Genomic DNA, 19087 nt, shown 5'->3' with positions numbered 1-19087 from the left:
CTGGTCACTGGATGCTCCAGGTCCAGCCATATAACACCTGTTCTGCATGATCTCCATTGGTTGCCTGTTCGCTTCCGGGCGCAATACAATGTGTTGGTTATCACCTATAAAGCCCTAAATGGCTTGGGCCCAGGGTACTTGGAGGACCGCCTCTCCCCATATAATCCACCCCGTACACTCAGGTCAGCCGGGAAGCAACTTCTGAGGGTTCCTCTTTCGAAACACTCTGCGACTGCACAGAGGGCGTTTTCAACTTCAGCCCCGCAGTTATGGAACTCGCTTCCCGAAGAGCTCTGCTCGACCCCCTCTCTCGACCAATTTAGGAAGAGACTCAAAACCTTTCTCTTCAAACAAGCTTTTCCCCCAGATGTTGTAATGCTTCTTCCCCCCTCCTCTTGCACCTGCACTTTGGCTAGTTTTTGTACGGTTTTTAATCTGTGTTTTTAATTCTTTGGTTTTAATGTTTAATATAGTATTGTTTTTGTTTGTCGTTTGTTGTTGCCATGATGCTGTAACCCACCTTGATCTCAAGGAAAGGCAGGCTATAAATAAATGATTTATTATTATTATTTATGTAGAGCGCATTGCAGAAATCCAAGCAAGATGTAGGACGGGGTTTTCGGCTCAGGCTTCCTTTAATGTATATTGGTATTTATTTAATGGATTTATGGGCCACCTTCTAGTGAAAAAACAGTGTGGTGTACAAATAAACTAAGAAACACAATGGAAGCACCACATTAAAAGCACAGTAGCAGCAGCCATAAAAATCAATAAAATCCAGCAGAGCTATACAGATGGTACTAAAACTAGCAGTAAAACATGCTGAAATGTGTGGGCAGCCAAAAATACTTACCGTATCTACTCAACTATAAGTCAACCTTATGTATAAGTCGAGGACAGGTTTTGGGGCCAAAATTATGGATTTTGCTATGACTTGTGGATAGTGTGTGTGTTTGTGTGCACACATCAAGAGGGACTCTAAATGAGGCTTTTTGCTTCAGTGTTTCAGCCTTCGTTTCAACCTTCACTCCTCAGACAGCGGCCAGTGAAGGTGGGAGAGGGACTCTGTTTGTTTAATTGAAATCAGTCACCCAGGACTCTTTCTGCTTGGCTCAGGACCGAAAGTAACTGCATGGGGAAATCTGAAAGAGCTGCTGTCAGATTACCATACTGACCCGTAAATAAGTCGACCTGGGATTTGGGGGTCAATTTTTGGGCATAAATTTTTTAACTTATAAATGAGTATATTCTGAGAAGATAGCAAAGCTGATTTCAATCTAGCTGTCTTGGCATGAATGTTGCAGATACGGAGACACTAGTCCACTTTCTAGTCAGCACCCGTTTATCATCAGACGATGAGGGATTCTCTGATGAACAAATGTTTTGGGACGGTTTGTGTGGGAAAGGGAGCATCCTTCCCTGGATCAGACATAACAGGTGCTGACAGCTCCCTCAGCATCTTAGTTTGGTTGTAATGGTTTGAGCACTGGACTGTAATTCTGGAGACCTGGGTTCAGATTCCCGCTCAGTGATGGAATCCCACTGGATGACCTTAGGCAAGTCACAGTCTCTAAACCTCAAGGGAAGGCAAAGGAAAACCTCCTCTGAACAAATTTTTCCAAGAATGTGGGATGTGCCAGTTCAGCTGGGGTTAAGTAAAATGGCACAGGCTAGGCCATGATAATGGTCTCTGGCCAGTCCATGATAGGAGTAGGAGCAGACTGAGTAGCCCTGGTGTTCATATCAAAAGGGCAGAGATGCCCTCTCCTTGTCAGCCAGGTATTTTTGGTGGTTCCTGGGAATTAAATGATGCCTCTGCAGACAAGAAGAGCTTGCAGGTCTTGCCCACCCAGCAGCCCCCAGTTTAGTTTCTGATGCAGGATCGTGCCCCAGAAGTACCCATGCTGAGTGATGAGACTGGCATCTCTTAGAAGAGCTGGCCTAGTATCTCACTGTGGCTTTTCAGTGCCTTGGAATTACTCCTCTGCCAGCTTTACAACCTCCTGAGGCACATTTGCAGTATTATGACCCTTATATATTTTTCATTGTTCAGACTCAGACTACTAGTAAACACCAGCTGTGCTGTTTTTCTGAGCAGGTCTAATTTCCCTTGTATTGCTTCAACACCAAAGCCTTCCAAGATCTGCATTTGCATATGTCATGGCTTAATCCAAGTGCGGAGCTGCTTGGTGACTTCAGTATTTGAACAAGCCAGGCGTTCTCCTGCCAGACTGTTTGAGTGAGTTGTTCGGGGTTTTTTTCTTTTAAATGAAAGACATTCTTATTCTGCATTTCATTTTTTTAAATACTCTCAAAGCATTAAAAACCTGGAAAATTGAGAAGAACCAATTGATAAAACATTAAAACGATGGCAAAACCATAGCTGAGAAAAAACATTTCACTAAATACAGTAATATCAGTAGGAAAAACCAGTAGTACTCATACTTTTTACCCTTGAGACCCCCCCCCCCTTTACATCTACATACAGAAGTCACTCTCCCCCAACCCCTTGATGTAGTATATGAATAAAAATATATTGTTTATTTAATGTGTGTTTTTTCATTTGCACATTCATGGAGCCCCACCGTTTGAGAACTAGTGCTGTGGCCAACTATTTCTGACAGCTCCAGCCCCTTCCTCTGGGTTGCCAAACAGGGATGGGGCTTCCCTGACTAAACTAAAGTGTCTAACCATCAGGGACTTACTGATTTGGTTTCCTTTTAGGATTGTCTCCTGCTGGCCAAGCAAATGTCCATTAGTTTTGGAAAAGCACCCAGAATGGACTCAGACTTTTCTCTCTCTCTTTCTCTCTCCTGATAAACATCACTTCTTCCTGGAGAGAAATTTAGACTGATAATTGGAACCTAAGGGAAGGGATAATAAAGTCCAAGCACTGTCTGGTGTCTTTCAAAGGGAGCCTGAGGGAAGAGACACGAAGAACAAACAGAAGATGACCAGGGAACTGACCAGGGCGGGAGATGGGGAGTGATCTGGCTTCAAAAGAGTGAGTCCCCATTCTCTTCTAGAATGAGGAGTGGAAAGACTATTCTTGCATAAGAACCTGATAGGATTCCGCTGGCATGGGGAATGAGTAGGCGCTGTCGCACCTCAGGACAAAGAGGTTGACGCTGCTTTGAGTATCAGCACAGGAATGTAACATCTGGAATAATAGCATTTAAAGCCTCAGATAGTGTTTAATTGTTGAAGCATTTGTGTTGGTAAGATAATTTGCATCAAGCCTTTTGTATTACAGAGACATTGTTGTTAAGAGCATGCGAATAGGGTAAAGCAGTGATTTCCAGAAAGATATGATAATGTGGATTTATTAGCAGCCCAGAGGTGTCAGGTGCTCTTGAGCATCTGTATTGGAAAAGAGGTGACAGTGATAAAGGGAAGTATTTAGTTGGGTGGAATGGTTTCTCTGCAGAATAGGAGGGAAACTGTGTGCTAATAAGAGCTTAGAAAGTTACTTTTTGGGACTACATATTCCAGAATCCCCCTTGCAGCATTGCTATGCTGACTGGAAATTGTAGTCCAAAAGGTAGTATTTGTGAGCTTTGCTGCTAGTTCATATAAGGAACCATTCTTAAGATTCACCTGACAGAGAGTGGTTTCAGGTCATACAGCAGTTTAGCGTTCTGTATGGATCTAGGAGTCCAAGTAGACCACAAGTTGAACATGAGTCAACAGTGTGATGCGGCTGCTAACAAGGCCAATGCGATTTTATGCTGCATCAATAGAAGTATAGTGTCTAGATCAAGGGAAGTAATAGTGCCACTGTATTCTGCTTTGGCCAAGCCCCACCTGGAATATTGTGTCCAGTTCTGGGCCCCACAATTCAAAAAGGACATTGAGAAACTGGAGCGTGTCCAGAGGAGGGCGACTAAAATGGTGAAGGGTCTGGAAACCATGTCCTGTGAGGAAAAGACTCTTTTAGGGCTGGGAATGTTTAGCCTGGAGAAAAGAAGATTAAGGGGTGATATGATAGCCCTGTTTAAATACTTGAAGGGATGTCATATTGAGGAGGGAGCAAGCTTGTTTTCTGCTGCTCCAGAGACTAGGACCCGGAGCAATGGATGCAAGCTACAGGAAAAGAGATTCCACCTCAACATTAGAAGGAACTTCCTGACAGTAAAGGCTGTTTGACAGTGGAACAAACTCCCTTGGAGTGTAGTGGAGTCTCCTTCCTTGGAGGTCTTTAAGCAGAGGCTGGATGGCCATCTGTCAGGATGCTTTGATTGAGAGTTCCTGCATGGCAGAATGGGGTTGGACAGGATGGCCCTTGCGGTCTCTTCCAACTCTATGATTCTACTTGATTGCTTTTCTTCCCATTTCCATTTATGAGTTAAACATCCAAATAAAGTAACATAGAGGGTCTATGTTTATGTTTGATCCTCCTGTGTGTGAAGCCAGGTCTGTTGGAAATTCTCAAAATTCCTTTGAGCAAATACATATACTACAGTACTTCAGTACTTCTTTTAAAAAAATCACCTTCCCTTTGGAAGGGAAAAATTAAACAAGATATAAGCGTTGATAAAAGAAAACATTTATAAGTCCATGTACAGGTGGTACCTTACCCCTTATAGATTGGCCAAAATGTTTAAGCAAAATAAAAATGTATGTTGGAAATGCAATAAAGATGTAGGAAGCTATTTACACATGTGATGGAACTGCCCTATAGCTAAAAAGTTTTGGAAGAATAGACATACAGAGATAAAGATAATTTTTGGATTGAAGGAACAACCAACTGTTAAATTTTATCTCTTGAACATGAAGGAATATCAGAATTGTGAAAAAAAAATATGGAAAAACCTTAATGTTTGCTTTAGCTGCAGCGAGGAGTATTTTTGCTAAGAGTTGGAAAAAAGACCAATGTCCAGGAATTGAAGAATGGAAATGGAAGATGTTAGATTTCTACAAGATGGATAAGTTGACTTTTTTTGGTGAAGGATAGACCTTTGGGAAATTTGGAAGGATTATCTGCGAAAGATAAACGAAGATAATATATACACAGTTTTAGAAACGTATTAGGTTAAAAAGCAAATAACCTTGAATATCTCATTATGAATATTATGTCTATTGATTCTCTTTTTTTCTATATATTATTTTTTAGAAACATATATTTGAGTATTAATAGTAGTTATTATATAAGGTAAGAGAAGATAAAGATATTTGGAGTCTATAAGATGTAGATGCAATAGGAAAAAGTAATAGACGTTAATCTAGACGGATGTGAAGAAAAAAATTATATTTATGTAAAAATGCAAGAATCAATAGAGGAGATATGATTACTTAGAGTTCAGTAAGAAAAGATATTATATAAAGATGGGATTAAGTCAGTAACCAAGGAAGTACTAAGAACAGACATAATATTGAATATGTATTTTATTTGATGAGTTTGTGACACGATTGTACACTTTGATGTGTTTGAGTTATTGTACAATTTCTTTTTAAATATTTAATAACATTTGTATTAAAAAACCCCACCACAGCTGTACCCAAGCAATCTTTTGCCCATATACTCTGGTGTGCTTGGCATGGACCAGAATTATTGTCTCGCACAAGATTTGTCATCATCAGCTCTAAGCAGATAATTTCACAAACTTGTTTTAAAAATTCCAAAAGACGCTACATCAAGTGTAATCAGCTGAATCAAAAACAAGCCATAAGAATATAATGAAAGAAATGGTAGCATAGGAAAAAAATTAAGAGTATGTGCCCAGCATATTATTTAAAAAGTAGACTTAGTGGGAAAATCTCAAGAAATTCTGCCCAGTTAATAGGGTCCTGGCACTACATGCCCTGAATAGAAACCAAGTTCAATGGAAACCAGAGAGAAGGGGCGGTTTCATTTATTGGTCCCTGTCATGTGCAGCGGGGGCTTCTAGTTCTCATGATTGCTGATAAAAACATGTTTTCATTAGAATCATGAACAAAAATCTCATTTGGTACACTGTCAGTTGCTTTTCAACTTCTTTCTCCAATCCTTACTTTTAAAAGCTTTCCCCCCTTATTTGCACACTTTCCCCCTCTTAACACATTTTCTTGTCTAGCCGTGAAATGTAAATGCAACAGACATGTTGGCTGGCGTTGGTATCCTACAACCACTTTGGATTGGTGTCTTCCTCTTGAGTTTGCATTCCATGGCAATCCCAGGTTTGCTACATCTGGCTCTCCCAAAGAGGAAACACCCAGTTGCAAATGCAGTATGTAAAACTCTGCAAAAAATAAATAAAAATGTTTTACACTTTCAAGCAGTAGAACTAAAAATCTGGCTGCTTCGAAGCTGCTTGGAGGTCCCATTTTTGGGAGAAAGTGTAACAGCAGGTGGAAGGGGTACACTTCTTCCTTTTCCTGGGCTTCCTCTTTGCGGGGAAGACCAAGATAGGCGAGCAACTGGGAGGGGTGGGCTTGTCTCTCCCCCCCCCCCCCATCTGCTGCCTGTGCTTCCTCCACACAGAGAGAACTGGGCCAGGGGAGCAGCTATGAGGGACATGCGCTCTCCCTTCCTCTCCTGCATCCTCTCTCATCTGCCCCTCCTCCTTGGCCAGACCCAGAAAGGGCTGTTGGGCAGTGACGGCAGCAGTGCTGTACTCTGCCCTCTATGCTCCTCTCCTGCTGCCTTGCTCATTTGCCCACCTGCCACCCATCCACAATGGCTGGGCAATTGAGGAGGGGATGGAAGGGCCCTTCCTCTGCTGCCTTGGGTTTCTCACGGAGCACATTAACACCAGTGTGCGTGCACACACATCACAGCAGGACAAAGGTCTAACCAGGTGCCACCCCTCCTTTGAGGTGCCCCTCTGGCTTATTTTCTCTCTCTCTCTCTCTCTCTCTCTGAGATACGTATGTTGGGGTGGGGGAAGTGGAATCGGGCAAAAGTCACACTTGGCTTTTGGTTTACTGCTTGCTTTATGGAAGGATGGTTCCCCTTTCTCTGATATATAGTCTAACCTGCATATCCACAGGGGATCCATTCCGGACCCCCCCTGCAGATACAAAAAACAAACACACACACACAAACCACAGGACCTCAATCCCTATTGTCTCTAATGGCATTTTTGGGATGGTCGGAAGAGCAACCTAGGGCTTGTCACCCATGGATGCGCATATCCACGGGTGGCAAACCTGCAGATAACAAGGTCCCACTGTACTGTTGAATCCAGCTACCAAATGTATGTCTGGAGATGCATCTGAGGAAATAGACACGCTACCACATTTTTCACTCAGTCTCAAAGGTGTTACAAGATCCCTTTGCATCGTAATAGTCCAGACTAACACAGCTATGTCTCTGAGAGAATGTATGTCATCTTAGTCAGATCCAGTTATTTTGACACCTGTGGCTTGGTTACCAGCTGCTTCTGTTAAGACTGTCTGCTGTTCTTTTTTTCTTTTGAAATTCACATTGATGTGATGATTTCTCCATTCTTAAATGTGTTCTTTTTCTGTAATTAAGCCATTCCTTTTCATATTTTATATAAATACTTTTTTTAAAAAAAAATCTATAAAAGTGGCATTTTTGAAAAAGAAGTAGCGTTTGTAGTCCAGATTCCTAATACCTGCTCAACAAGACTGAAAATTGATTTTGATTATCTAAATATGTGTTCAGCTGCTGCTTTTCTGAGAGTCTCCTCTACAGTTTCAAGCTTATGAACCAGTTGAATCGTTTGCATGTGTGTGTGTGTGTTTGTAGATGTATGTTTGTAGATGTATGTATGAAAATCTGTTTTGCTCTATTTGTCAGGCTTTGGAGATGTACAAAGATGACTGGAACAAAGTTTCTGAGCATGTTGGAAGCCGCACCCAAGACGAATGTATTCTTCACTTCCTGCGCCTTCCCATTGAGGATCCTTACTTGGAGAACTCAGATGCTTCCCTGGGCCCTTTGGCTTACCAGCCCGTGCCTTTCAGCCAGTCTGGGAACCCAGTGATGAGCACAGTGGCATTTCTGGCATCTGTTGTGGATCCCCGAGTGGCGTCTGCTGCAGCTAAAGCAGCTTTAGGTGTGGTGTTACCTTCTTTTCCCTCTTACAATCTTGTCTGAGAAGGTCTTAATGTCATGGTTGGTAGTGCAGGCTTAGGCTTAGGCTTTGGGAAAGCCCACCAGTGCCTCCTTGATTGATCCATCATAAATTCCGCAAAAGGACCTAGGTGGGAATTGGCTGAATGGCATTTGGAAGGCTTAAAGAAAACTGATGCTGTACCCAGGCTGGCAGGCTGTTTCACGGAAGCCACTTGAAAGCCACTTGCTTTCTTGCTTTCTCCTGTCTGTTGCCTTCTATCATTCAGCTTTAATTGGTTAATGTTAGCAAAGCACCGCCTGAGCCAAGCACCAGCCCAGTGCCAAGCGTTAATTTGTCAGCACGGTAGCTCAGCAAATAACATCAAAAGATCCTTGCTCACCTAATATGAATACTTCAAGTTCTCCTGTTAGCTCCTAGTTTTGATTCTCCCTTCCTGATATCCTTCACAGGAGATCTGTGAATAAAATTGTCCTTGTATTATTAATTCCTCTCCAAAAGCAATATGGGAAGGACATCAGGGATGTGTGTAATTTTTTGGAAGAGACTTAATAAGGATGAGGACAACTTGGAAATGAGTTTTCTTCTTTGGCATCTTTGTCAGTCTGTGAGCATCCTCCCCCAAGGCCTCTCTACTTGCCTTCTTTCCTGATCAGTCAACTTAAAATGCCAGCTCTAAAATTATCACCCTTTTATGTTCTCTCTCTTCATGTTTCCATTTTCAAACCTTGCAGTGCTTCCCTGTTGCTTCTGGTCATTAATGTTGAGTTTCTCTGTCTCTCCCATCTCAACCCTGTCTGTCAGCCTCTCCCTTTGTTCTCCTCTTCTCTTAACTCATCAGGTTAACTCCTGTTAACCTGCTGTTAGCTGCCTTTATCTGCTGACTCACAGCTCCTTTGCTAAATAGTTTTCCAGTAAACAAGAGCAGCAGTGGTAGCAGAACTTGTATTCAAGTCAATACAGCAAGGCCGTATTGAGGGTTTCTCTGTTTTATTGATACCTGGCTTTGAAAATCTTCCCCACGCCGTGTAGACATGTACTTTTTGATTCTTTGACAGAGGAGTTTTCCCGGGTCCGAGAAGAGGTGCCCCTGGAATTGGTTGAGGCTCATGTCAAGAAAGTGCAAGAAGCTGCCAGAATCTCTGGGAAAGTGGATCCCACTTATGGACTGGAGAGCAGCTGCATTGCTGGAACATCTCCAGATGAGCCAGAAAAAATTGGTGAGTCCTAGAAGTTGACAGCAGTGGCCTCTGGTCAGTTAAGCCTTACCTTGAAGTTGTTTTTAATACACTGGCCAGATGTAATAATAAAAGAAGAAAGCTACTCATCACTCAAAGCAGTCATATAGTACAAAATGGGAAACCCGCAAAAATATTGTGGTGTGTAGCGTACTAATGGCAGTATTCCTGACTTAATTGTAATATAATTGTATTTCTGTACATGGCATGAAAATGTGTTATGTTCAATCATTATTATCTAGCTGATTCATTAACTCAAGAAAAATGATGAGAAGGTTGGCACAGTCCTTAATACATTTCATGAGGATCTGTGAGATGTGAGAAGCATATGGAAGATGCACTCATGGGTTTTACATTGTCTTGTAAATGCTATATTTATTTTCAAGACGGTCGTTTCTGGTATGGATCTCCAAGTTAATATTAGATTCCTCCCCCCCTACATTTAGAATAATTGCCCAGTTGCTGCATAAGCAAAGCTCAGTAAGTGGCACATGCAATATCAGGAAACAGTAAATTTAGGACCAGAACATTAGTTCCTACATGCAGGTGGATGGTACACAGTAGAAAGCTGTCCTTCGGGAGAAATGTTTCTTTTGGAATATGCAGTTTCAGAGTAAGTAGGGCATAGTTCTTTCCATCTTCTGCTCACACAATAGAGGTTGCCGCTTTGTGAAAATATAATTACAGAACACCATGTTGAACATGTCCTTTTGATTTGGTTTCCTGCTAGGACCAAAATATTGTGTTGCTTTTGCTGCAGCACACCTTACTCTATGTAGGTTGTACTCTCTGCTTTCACATGTCCTCAGATCAACACCTGGCATGGCAAAGGGGAGTGTGCAGTCTAGCTGATGTGCTCTGAGCTTTCCTGAACTGTAACTAATTGGACTACTGTATCTTCCTAAATTCAGTGATTCTTTGATATACCAAGTTTTAATTTTCTGCCCTCCTCTTCCTCCTCCCATTACCCATCTGCTGCTTTTTACTCGTATTGATTTATTAAAATGTTTCTATCCTACCCTCTGTTATGAGGTCTTAGTGTGCCATACATATAAAACGATATAAATTTAAAACAATTCCAAATAAAAACAGCTGTATAATTTGAACAGGGATAAAAGATGAAGCACTCCTTCTTCTCCCTAGTTACACCCATCATCCTTACCTCCCCTTCCCCATCAAACCTGTGGTACTGATAGTGAAAATAACACTTAAACACAGACCTTCATACCTTTGGGGAGATCTTTCCTGATTTCATTTCCCACCTGTCTCTCTTCTGGGCTTCGGTTAGCACCTGAGGGTTTACTGCTTTGTCAGCGATTTCGGAGTAACGCATCTGCTGGGAACCAAATCCACTTTCTCAGGGGCCAGTCTATTTATGGTCCAAGATCATTTGTTGCCTAAACAACCCTGTCTCATCCAGGTAGTGGGGGTGATGGGAGCTATCCTCCCTATTAGGGAAGACTAGACTAGATTTACTATCCTTGCTTATCTGAGATCTGTATTTAGACTAGAGATGCTAGAACCATAGAGTTGGAAGGGACCACAAGGGCCATCTATTCCAGCCCCCTGCCATGAATGAATCCATAGCTAAAGCACTCCGAAAAGATGGTCACGCAGCCTTTATTAAAAGACTTCCAAAGAGGAGAGTCCACCTCCTGTGAGGTGGTCTATTCCACCGTTGAACAGTAATTACAGTCAAGAGGTTCTTCCTGATGTTTAGGTGGGATCTTTTTTCTTACATTTGACCCAGAGCTCTTCCCCGTGTTCTCAGCCACTGAGGCGTATGGCTGATGTTACGTATTGTAGGAGAATAGAGGCCAGAATCCCCCTCCTGCAGGATTTTTTAATTAGTCTGATGCCTAAGCTTTGAGGCAGCAGTAGGTGGACATTGCCTGCATGTGGAGCAGCAAAGCCAATTAGCTTAATGCCATTAGCCTTGGCGGCCGATCAGGGTTTCCCCTGCCACCCTTTACCTGCCCATGCAAATGGCAAAATAATAGTAACGGCCTGTGGAGTGTAGCTTGTTTCCGAATGGGAACAAAACCAAGCCCACAACAAACGGCCTTTAATAACTAATGTTAGCCAGTTAATGTGATTTATATTGATCTGTAACTAATGGAATAAATTAGGGCAGGAGCAGATGGCACTCCCTGGGGGAGTGGCTTGGCACGAGCGAACTGGGTCACTTGGCGGTCTATGATGCCATTCCTCCGAAGCAGCTTTACGCCAGAGGGCACCGGGGTGGGGAAGGGGGTGCCACTGAGGCTATGCTTCCTTGGGCTGGAATAAATGTGCAACAGCAGAGCACATGGCAGATGCCTGCCCAAAACAGCTCGTCATGTGTCTGTGCAGCAAAGTTTTCTGAAGCATAATCACTCCTGAGGAAGCATCTTTTCAAATGATGTCCTCAATATTAATTAGTCTAGCTAAAAAGTAGAATTCTAACCCTCTTGGCTAATCCTTCTCTTGACTGGTGAGAGAGGCAGAGGCTACGCAATTGGGATTTTGCCTTACCTCCCTCCAAAGTCAAGCAGGGGCTGCAGAGTGTTCTGGTCTGGTTTGCTTCGTTACCCTGCAAGTCCTGCAGCCTGTCCTGAATCCTTCAGCAGAACCATGAGATGGCAGCAGAGGCGAAGAAGGGTCACAACATACTTCTCACATATAAAAATGTTCTACACGTACCCATAGCAAAAAATGATGCCGCAGCTAAAAAAGCCAGTGTGATTCTGGGCTGCATCAACAGTAGTATAGTGTCTAGATCAAGGGAAATAATAGTGCCGCTCTATTCTGCTTTATCCATACCTCATCTAGACTCCTATGTCCAGTTCTGGGTACCACAGTTCAAAAGGAATGTGGACAAGCTAGAGTGTCCAGAGAAAGGCGACCAAAATGGTGAAAGGTCTGGAAACCACCAGGTCCTCTGTGGAGCGGCTTAGGGAGCTGATTAGGTTTAGCCTGGAGAAGAGAAGGTTAAGAAGTGATATGATAGCCCTGATTAAATGTTTGAAGGGTTGTCATACTGAAGATAGAGCAACTTTGTTTTCTGAAGCTCCAAAGAATAGGACCTAGACCAAGGGGTCAAACTATAGTAAAAGAGATTCCTCCTAAACATTAGGAAGAGCTGTTCGACAGTGGAAGATGCTGCTGCCTCGAAGGGTAGTGGAGTCTTCTTCTCTGGAGGTTTTAAAACAGAGGCTGGATGGCCATCTGTCACAGGGAATGCTTTGCTCATGTCTTCCTGCATGGCAGAAGGGGAATGGAATGGATAGCCCTTGAAGTCTTTTCCAACTCTTATGATTCTGTGATGTATGCCAATGCTCAAGGCTATCCTCCTCAACTTAGCGCCCTCTAATGTGTTGGTGCCCAAACAGTTGATGCTGCCTTGGAGTAATGGGAGCTGTGTTATAATTCAACCGCGAGGCACCAGGTTACAGAAGGCTGTTGCAAAATGTGAAAGAGCCCTAAAGTTTGAGTTAGGTTAAATTAATATTTTTTTGTGATCCTTAGTGATTGTGGAAGTAAAAAAAACCTCACAGACTTACATATTCTTCAAAATTATCTACCATGCTGGAGAAGATGGCAGCCACAGATGCTGGCAAAATGTCAAGAATAAATTCTTCTAGAACATGGCCACATAGCCCAAAAAACCCACAAAAAACGAATGCAGGCCATGAAAGTCTTTGATTTCACATCAGAAAGAACCTTTGTACTGTAAGAAGAGGTCACTTGCCATACACAGGAGGCAGACAGCTGGAGGAATGTCACAAAGAGAAGTAAGCCAAGAAGGGATTCTTCAGGAAGCTTGCAGCTAGAGAATCGATTCAAAGCTCTTTCCCTTATCAAGGAGGATGAAGAAGAGCAGCATGGACAGACTTCAGGGACAGAGCAGGGGAGCCTGAGAGTCCCACCTGAGGGAACAGTCGCTGCTAAGCCTCGGAGGAGGCGTGTGGTCATAGTGGGGGACTCCTTGCTGAGGGGTACAGAAGCAGTGATATGTAGGCCTGACAAGATGTCTCGAGAGGTGTGTTGTCTTCCAGGTGCAAAGATCCGTGATGTGACAGAAAGGCTGACAAGACTGGTCAAGCCTACTGACCAATACCCCTTCCTTTTGGTCCACATGGGAACTAATGATACTGCAAGACACAGCCTTCAGAACATCAAAAGGGATTATGAGGCGCTTGGTAGGAAGCTGAAAGGAATGGATGTACAGGTTGTCATCTCGTCTCTTCTGCCAGTTGAAGGGCATGGTCCAGGAAGGGAGAGGAAAATAGCGGATATGAACAACTGGCTTCGCAGATGGTGCCGCCGAGAAGGATTTGGATTCTTCGATCATGGGCTGCGGTTCCATGAGGAGGGACTTCTTGCAACAGACGGGTTGCATCTCACGCCAGTTGGAAGAAATGTTTTTGCCAACAGTCTCAAGAACTTGATCAGGAGGGCTTTAAACTGAGTTCCGTGGGGAAGGGAGACAATATTAAGGAAGGCGAAAGGGATGGCGAAAATAGTCAAACTGACATAGAGGAAACAAGGCAAACAGTGCAAGGACCCAACAGTGGGAGGCAAAAAAACTTGCACAGGCAGCAAGTAAAAGGGACCCATGGTCTGCGATGTCTCTACACTAATGCACAGAGCATGGGAAATAAGCAAGATGAACTAGAACTCCTAGTACAACAAAGCAAATATGATATAATAGGCATCACTGAAACCTGGTGGGATGAGTCTCATGATTGGAATGTGGAAATAGAGGGGTATAACCTTTTTAAGAAAAATAGGCCAAACAAGAAAGGAGGAGGAATAGCACTATATGTCAGAGATATTTACACCAGTGAAGAGATCCAGGACATCAGTCATGGAAGCCAGGTGGAGAGCATCTGGATAAGAATCAAAGGGGAGAGAAACAACAAGGATGTTACGGTGGGAGTCTACTACAGACCCCCAAGTCAGACGGAGGAATTGGATGATATCTTTCTAGAACAGATGACCACACAGTCAGAAAGGAGAGATGTAGTAGTGATGGGAGACTTCAACTATCCTGATATTTGCTGGAAGTCAAACTCAGCAAAATCCTCAAGGTCTAGCAAATTCCTCACTTGCCTGGAAGACAATTTCATGGTCCAAAAGGTGGAAGAGGCAACAAGGGGGTCAGCTATTTTAGATCTGATCCTAACCAACAAGGATGACTTGGTTAATGGGGTGCAAGTGGTGGGATCCTTAGGTGGAAGTGACCATGTTCTCCTGAAGTTTGTAATACAGTGGAAAGGAGAAGCCAGGCCTAGTCAGACACGCATCCTAGACTTTAGGAGAGCGGATTTCAGTAAACTTAGAGAAGTATTGAGGGCGATTCCATGGGCAGAAATACTAAAAGATAAAGGAGTTCAGGACGGATGGGAGTTTCTCAAAAGGGAGATACTGAAGGCACAATTTCAAACAGTTCCAGTGAGAAAGAAAAACGGGAGACGTCTCAAGAAACCAGGATGGATGACTAAGGAACTTTCAACCGAGATGAGTTTCAAACGGAAGATGTATAAGAAATGGAAAAAGGGGGAAATCACAAAAAAGGAATTCAAAGAAATAGCAGGCATTTGTAGGGGTAAAGTCAGAAAAGCTAAAGCGCAGAATGAACTCAGACTTGCTAGAGAGGTTAAAGACAACAAAAAGGGCTTTTTTGGATATGTCCGCAGCAAAAGGAAGAAGAAGGAAACGGTAGGTTCACTGCGTGGAGAAGATGGCAAAATGCTAACAGAAGACAGAGAAAAGGCAGAATTACTCAAGACCTTCTTTGCCTCCGTCTTCTCAGAAAAGGAAAAGGGGCTCAACCTGAGGATAATGGAGCAGAGGACAGAATAGGGGCATTTCAGCACAGAATAAGTAAAGAGATAGTAGAGGAATACCTTGTTAATCTAAATGAATTTAAGTCTCCAGGACCAGATGAACTCCATCCAAGGGTATTAAAAGAACTGGCAAATGTAATATCGGAGCCATTGGCAATCATATTTGAAAACTCCTGGAGAACAGGAGAAATCCCAGCGGACTGGAGGAGGGCAAACGTTGTCCCCATCTTCGAAAAGGGGGAAAAAGAGGATCCCAACAATTATTGTCCAGTTAGTCTGACATCAGTACTAGGAAAGATTCTGGAGCAGATCATTAAACAAAGAGTCTGTGAACATCTAGAAGGCAATGCCATAATCACAAAAAATCAACGTGGGTTTCAGAGAAACAAGTCATGTCAGACAAACCTGATCTCTTTCTTTGATAAAATTACCAGCTTGGTAGATGAAGGGAATGCTGTGGGTATCGTATATCTTGATTTCAGTAAGGCCTTTGACAAAGTTCCCCATGACATTCTTGCAAAGAAGCTTGTAAAAAGTGGGATAGACAAGGCAACTGTTATATGGATTTGTAACTGGTTGACCGGCCGAACTCAAAGGGTGCTCAACAATGGCACCTTTTCATCCTGGAGAGAAGTGACCAGTGGGGTCCCACAGGGCTCTGTCCTGGGCCCAGTGCTATTCAACATCTTTATCAATGACCTGGATGACAGAATTGGGAGCATACTCATCAAATTTGCAGATGACACCAAATTAGGAGGAATAGCTAATACCCCAGAGGACAGGATCAAGATCCAAAATGACCTGAATAGACTAGAAAGCTGGACCAAAGCTAACAAAATGAACTTCAACAGGGAGAAATGTAAGGTATTGCACTTAGGGCGGAAAAATAAAATGCACAGATATAGGATGGGTGACACCTGGCTGAATGAAACTACGTGTGAAAGGGATCTAGGAGTCCAAGTAGACCACAAGTTGAACATGAGTGAACAGTGTGATGCGGCAGCTAAAAAGGCCAATGCAATTTTAGGCTGCATCAATAAAAGTATAGTGTCTAGATCAAGAGAAGTAATAGTGCCACTGTATTCTGCTCTGGTCAGGCCCCACCTGGAATACTGTGTCCAGTTCTGGGTGCCACAATTCAGAAAGGACATTGAGAAACTGGAGCGTGTCCAAAGGAGAGCGACAAAAATGGTGAAGGGTCTGGAAACCATGCCCTATGAGGAACGACTTAGGGAGCTGGGGATGTTTAGCCTGGAGAAAAGAAGGTTAAGAGGTGATATTATCGCCCTGTTTAAATATTTGAAAGGATGTCATATTGAAGAGGGAGCAAGCTTGTTTTCTGCTGCTCCAGAGAACAGGACCCGGAACAATGGATGCAAGCTGCAGGAAAAGAGATTCCACCTGAACATTAGGAGGAACTTCCTGACAGTAAGGGCTGTTCGACAGTGGAATGCACTCCTTCCTCGGAGGGTGATAGAGTCTCCTTCCTTGGAGGTCTTTAAACAGAGGCTGGATGGCCATCTGTCAGGGATGCTTTGATTTGGATTTCCTGCATGGCAGGGGGTTGGACTGGATGGCCTTAGTGGTCTCTTCCAACTCTACGATTCTATGATTCTATGAGCAGTTTAGCAATGAATAGATTGTCTCAAAAGGTGGTGGACTCTCCATCCTTGGAGGTCTTTCATCAGAGGTTGGATGGGCATCTTTCTGGAGTTTTCCCCTTGTAAATGCCTGCATGGCACGGGTTGTTGGACTATATGGCCCTTGTGATCACTTCCAGCTCTAAGATTCTAAAGTTCTTTGATGTACAAAATTTGCTCTTTATTGGTGAGTTTGTATGTATGTCACAGCCTTTTGTTCCTCAGTTGAAGCCACTGCATGTTTTTTGTACAAATTCTATATGAAGTTGGTTTAATTGCTTGCTTGGACTGGAACCTTAGGCTGCCAAGCCAGAGTCCATGAGGTGCTGAGTTGTTAAACGAACTGCCAGATTCAATCTAGTATCAGACTTTATTCATGAACTTTAAAGGGTTGATACAAATTCCCTTTCAGCCCAGCTGGTGAACACAGGAGAGATGGCCGTCTCCCCCGGCTGGCCATTTAAATTGTTTGGATGTGTGTATCAATTATTGATTTCAATTGTTATTTTACTTTTAGTGGCCATTACAATGGTTTTATTCAGTTTGTTTTCAGTGACGTTGGATACATCTATACTGTAGAAATGATGCAGTTTGACGCTACTGTAAGTGCTGTAGCTCTATCCTATGCAATTCTGGGGTTTGTAGTTTTACAAGGTCTTTAGCCTTCTCTGCCAAAGAATGCGGGTGCCACAGAAGACTACAAATCCCTGGATTTGGTAGGCTGGCATCATGGCATTTAAAGTGGTGTGAACTGCGTTATTTAGATGTTAAAAAAATCCCTTATCAACCTTCTTGTGTGTGCGTTTAGTAGGAAGGCAGGGTAAAAAATGAATTAAATAAATCATACCACCCTATCCTTTTCATGTTGCAGGGATTTATTTTGGATCTCTAAACATGTGAAACAAGAGTAAGAGAGAATGGGAGGTGAGCATTAGTTTCCCTAGGAATTGTAGTAGAACTACACTTTAGGCACTCCACAGCAATTGGTGACAAGTCTATTCAAATGTGGAATTGGAACCATTTTGTATGCTCTGTTCCCTTTTTATATGGATGTTTGCTTTGGGGTGTTTACCTCTAAAGCGAGGGCCGCCAAAAAGGCAACTGGCAACTTCATGGTTTTTGCAGCCTGGAGGGATGGAGGGATTTTACCTTGGATGGATGTATAAATGGACAGGGCTTCAAATCTTGCTAGAAAAGAAAACATTTACCACAGCGGATTCACCTTTGGGTGAAGCAAAGGAACAACTGAATTCTGGGTGAATCCACTTAGAATCATAGAATCATAGAGTTGGAAGAGACCGCAAGTTCTTCATCTGTTTGCCTGAGAGCTGCAACCAGGTCTGCTTTAAGACTGGCTAGGCTTGTTGGCGGTTTTTCAAGTGACCAAGCAAGGATCAAGCCAATGCAAGCCAGCCTTATGTCCAAGATAATGAATCTAAGTAATGAGTCTGGCAGCCCTTTCTGGGCCTGGTAGAAAAACCCAGAGGAGGGAAGACAAACAATCACCCAAAGGGAAGGTATTTTTACCATACATCAAAGGAGTCACAGACAGAATAGGGAAACTGGTGAGGAAACAACCTTCAAATGGTTTACAAACCGACGAAGAAAATCCAGCAAATGCTTCGCTCAGCCAAGGACCAGAGAGACCCTTTCACAGCCGCAGGAGTTTACCGCATACCAGGCACCTGCGGACAAGTCTACATAGGGACCGCCAAACACAGTGTACAAACAAGAATCAAGGAACATGAGAAACACCACAGACTGAGTCTGCCAGAAAAATCAGCAGTAGCAGAACATGTTATAAACCATCCTGGACATAAAATGTTAGAATCATAGAGTTGGAAGAGACCACAAGGGCTATCCAGTCCAACCCCCTGCCATGCAGGAAATCCAAATCAAAGCATCCCCAACAGATGGCCATCCAGCCTCTGCTTAAAGACCTCCAAGGAGGGAGACTCCACCACACTCCGAGGGAGTGTGTTCCACTGTCGAACAGCCCTTACTGTCAGGAAGTTCCTCCTAATGTTGAGGTGGAATCTCTTTTCCTGGAGCTTGCATCCATTGTTCCGGGTCCTGTTCTCTAGAGCAGCAGAAAACAAGCTTGCTCCCTCCTCAATATCACATCCCTTCAAATATTTAAACAGGGCTATCATATCACCTCTTAACCTTCTTTTCTCCAGGCTAAACATCCCCCGCTCCCTAAGTCGTTCCTCATAGGGCATGGTTCCCAGACTCTTCACAATTTTAGTCGCCCTCCTTTGGACACACTCCAGTTTCTCCACATCCTTTTTAAATTGTGGTGCCCAGAACTGGACACAATATTCCAGGTGGGGCCTGACCAAAGCAGAATACAGTGG

General features: G+C 43.2%; 1 protein-coding gene across 1 annotated transcript in view; it reads left to right on the top strand.

Annotated features, from left to right (window-relative positions):
• SMARCC1 (SWI/SNF related, matrix associated, actin dependent regulator of chromatin subfamily c member 1) overlaps window positions 1-19087 on the top strand; it is a 115602-nt gene that overhangs the window by 57198 nt on the left and 39317 nt on the right. The window contains exons 20-21 of the mRNA XM_042474761.1: window positions 7745-8003; window positions 9080-9241. Coding sequence (XP_042330695.1) covers window positions 7745-8003; window positions 9080-9241 — 421 coding nt within the window. The remainder of the gene's footprint in view (window positions 1-7744; window positions 8004-9079; window positions 9242-19087) is intronic.

This window comes from Sceloporus undulatus, chromosome 6 (genome assembly GCF_019175285.1).
Source record: "Sceloporus undulatus isolate JIND9_A2432 ecotype Alabama chromosome 6, SceUnd_v1.1, whole genome shotgun sequence".
NCBI lineage: Eukaryota > Metazoa > Chordata > Lepidosauria > Squamata > Phrynosomatidae > Sceloporus > Sceloporus undulatus.
This window is presented reverse-complemented; position numbering and strand designations above follow the sequence as displayed.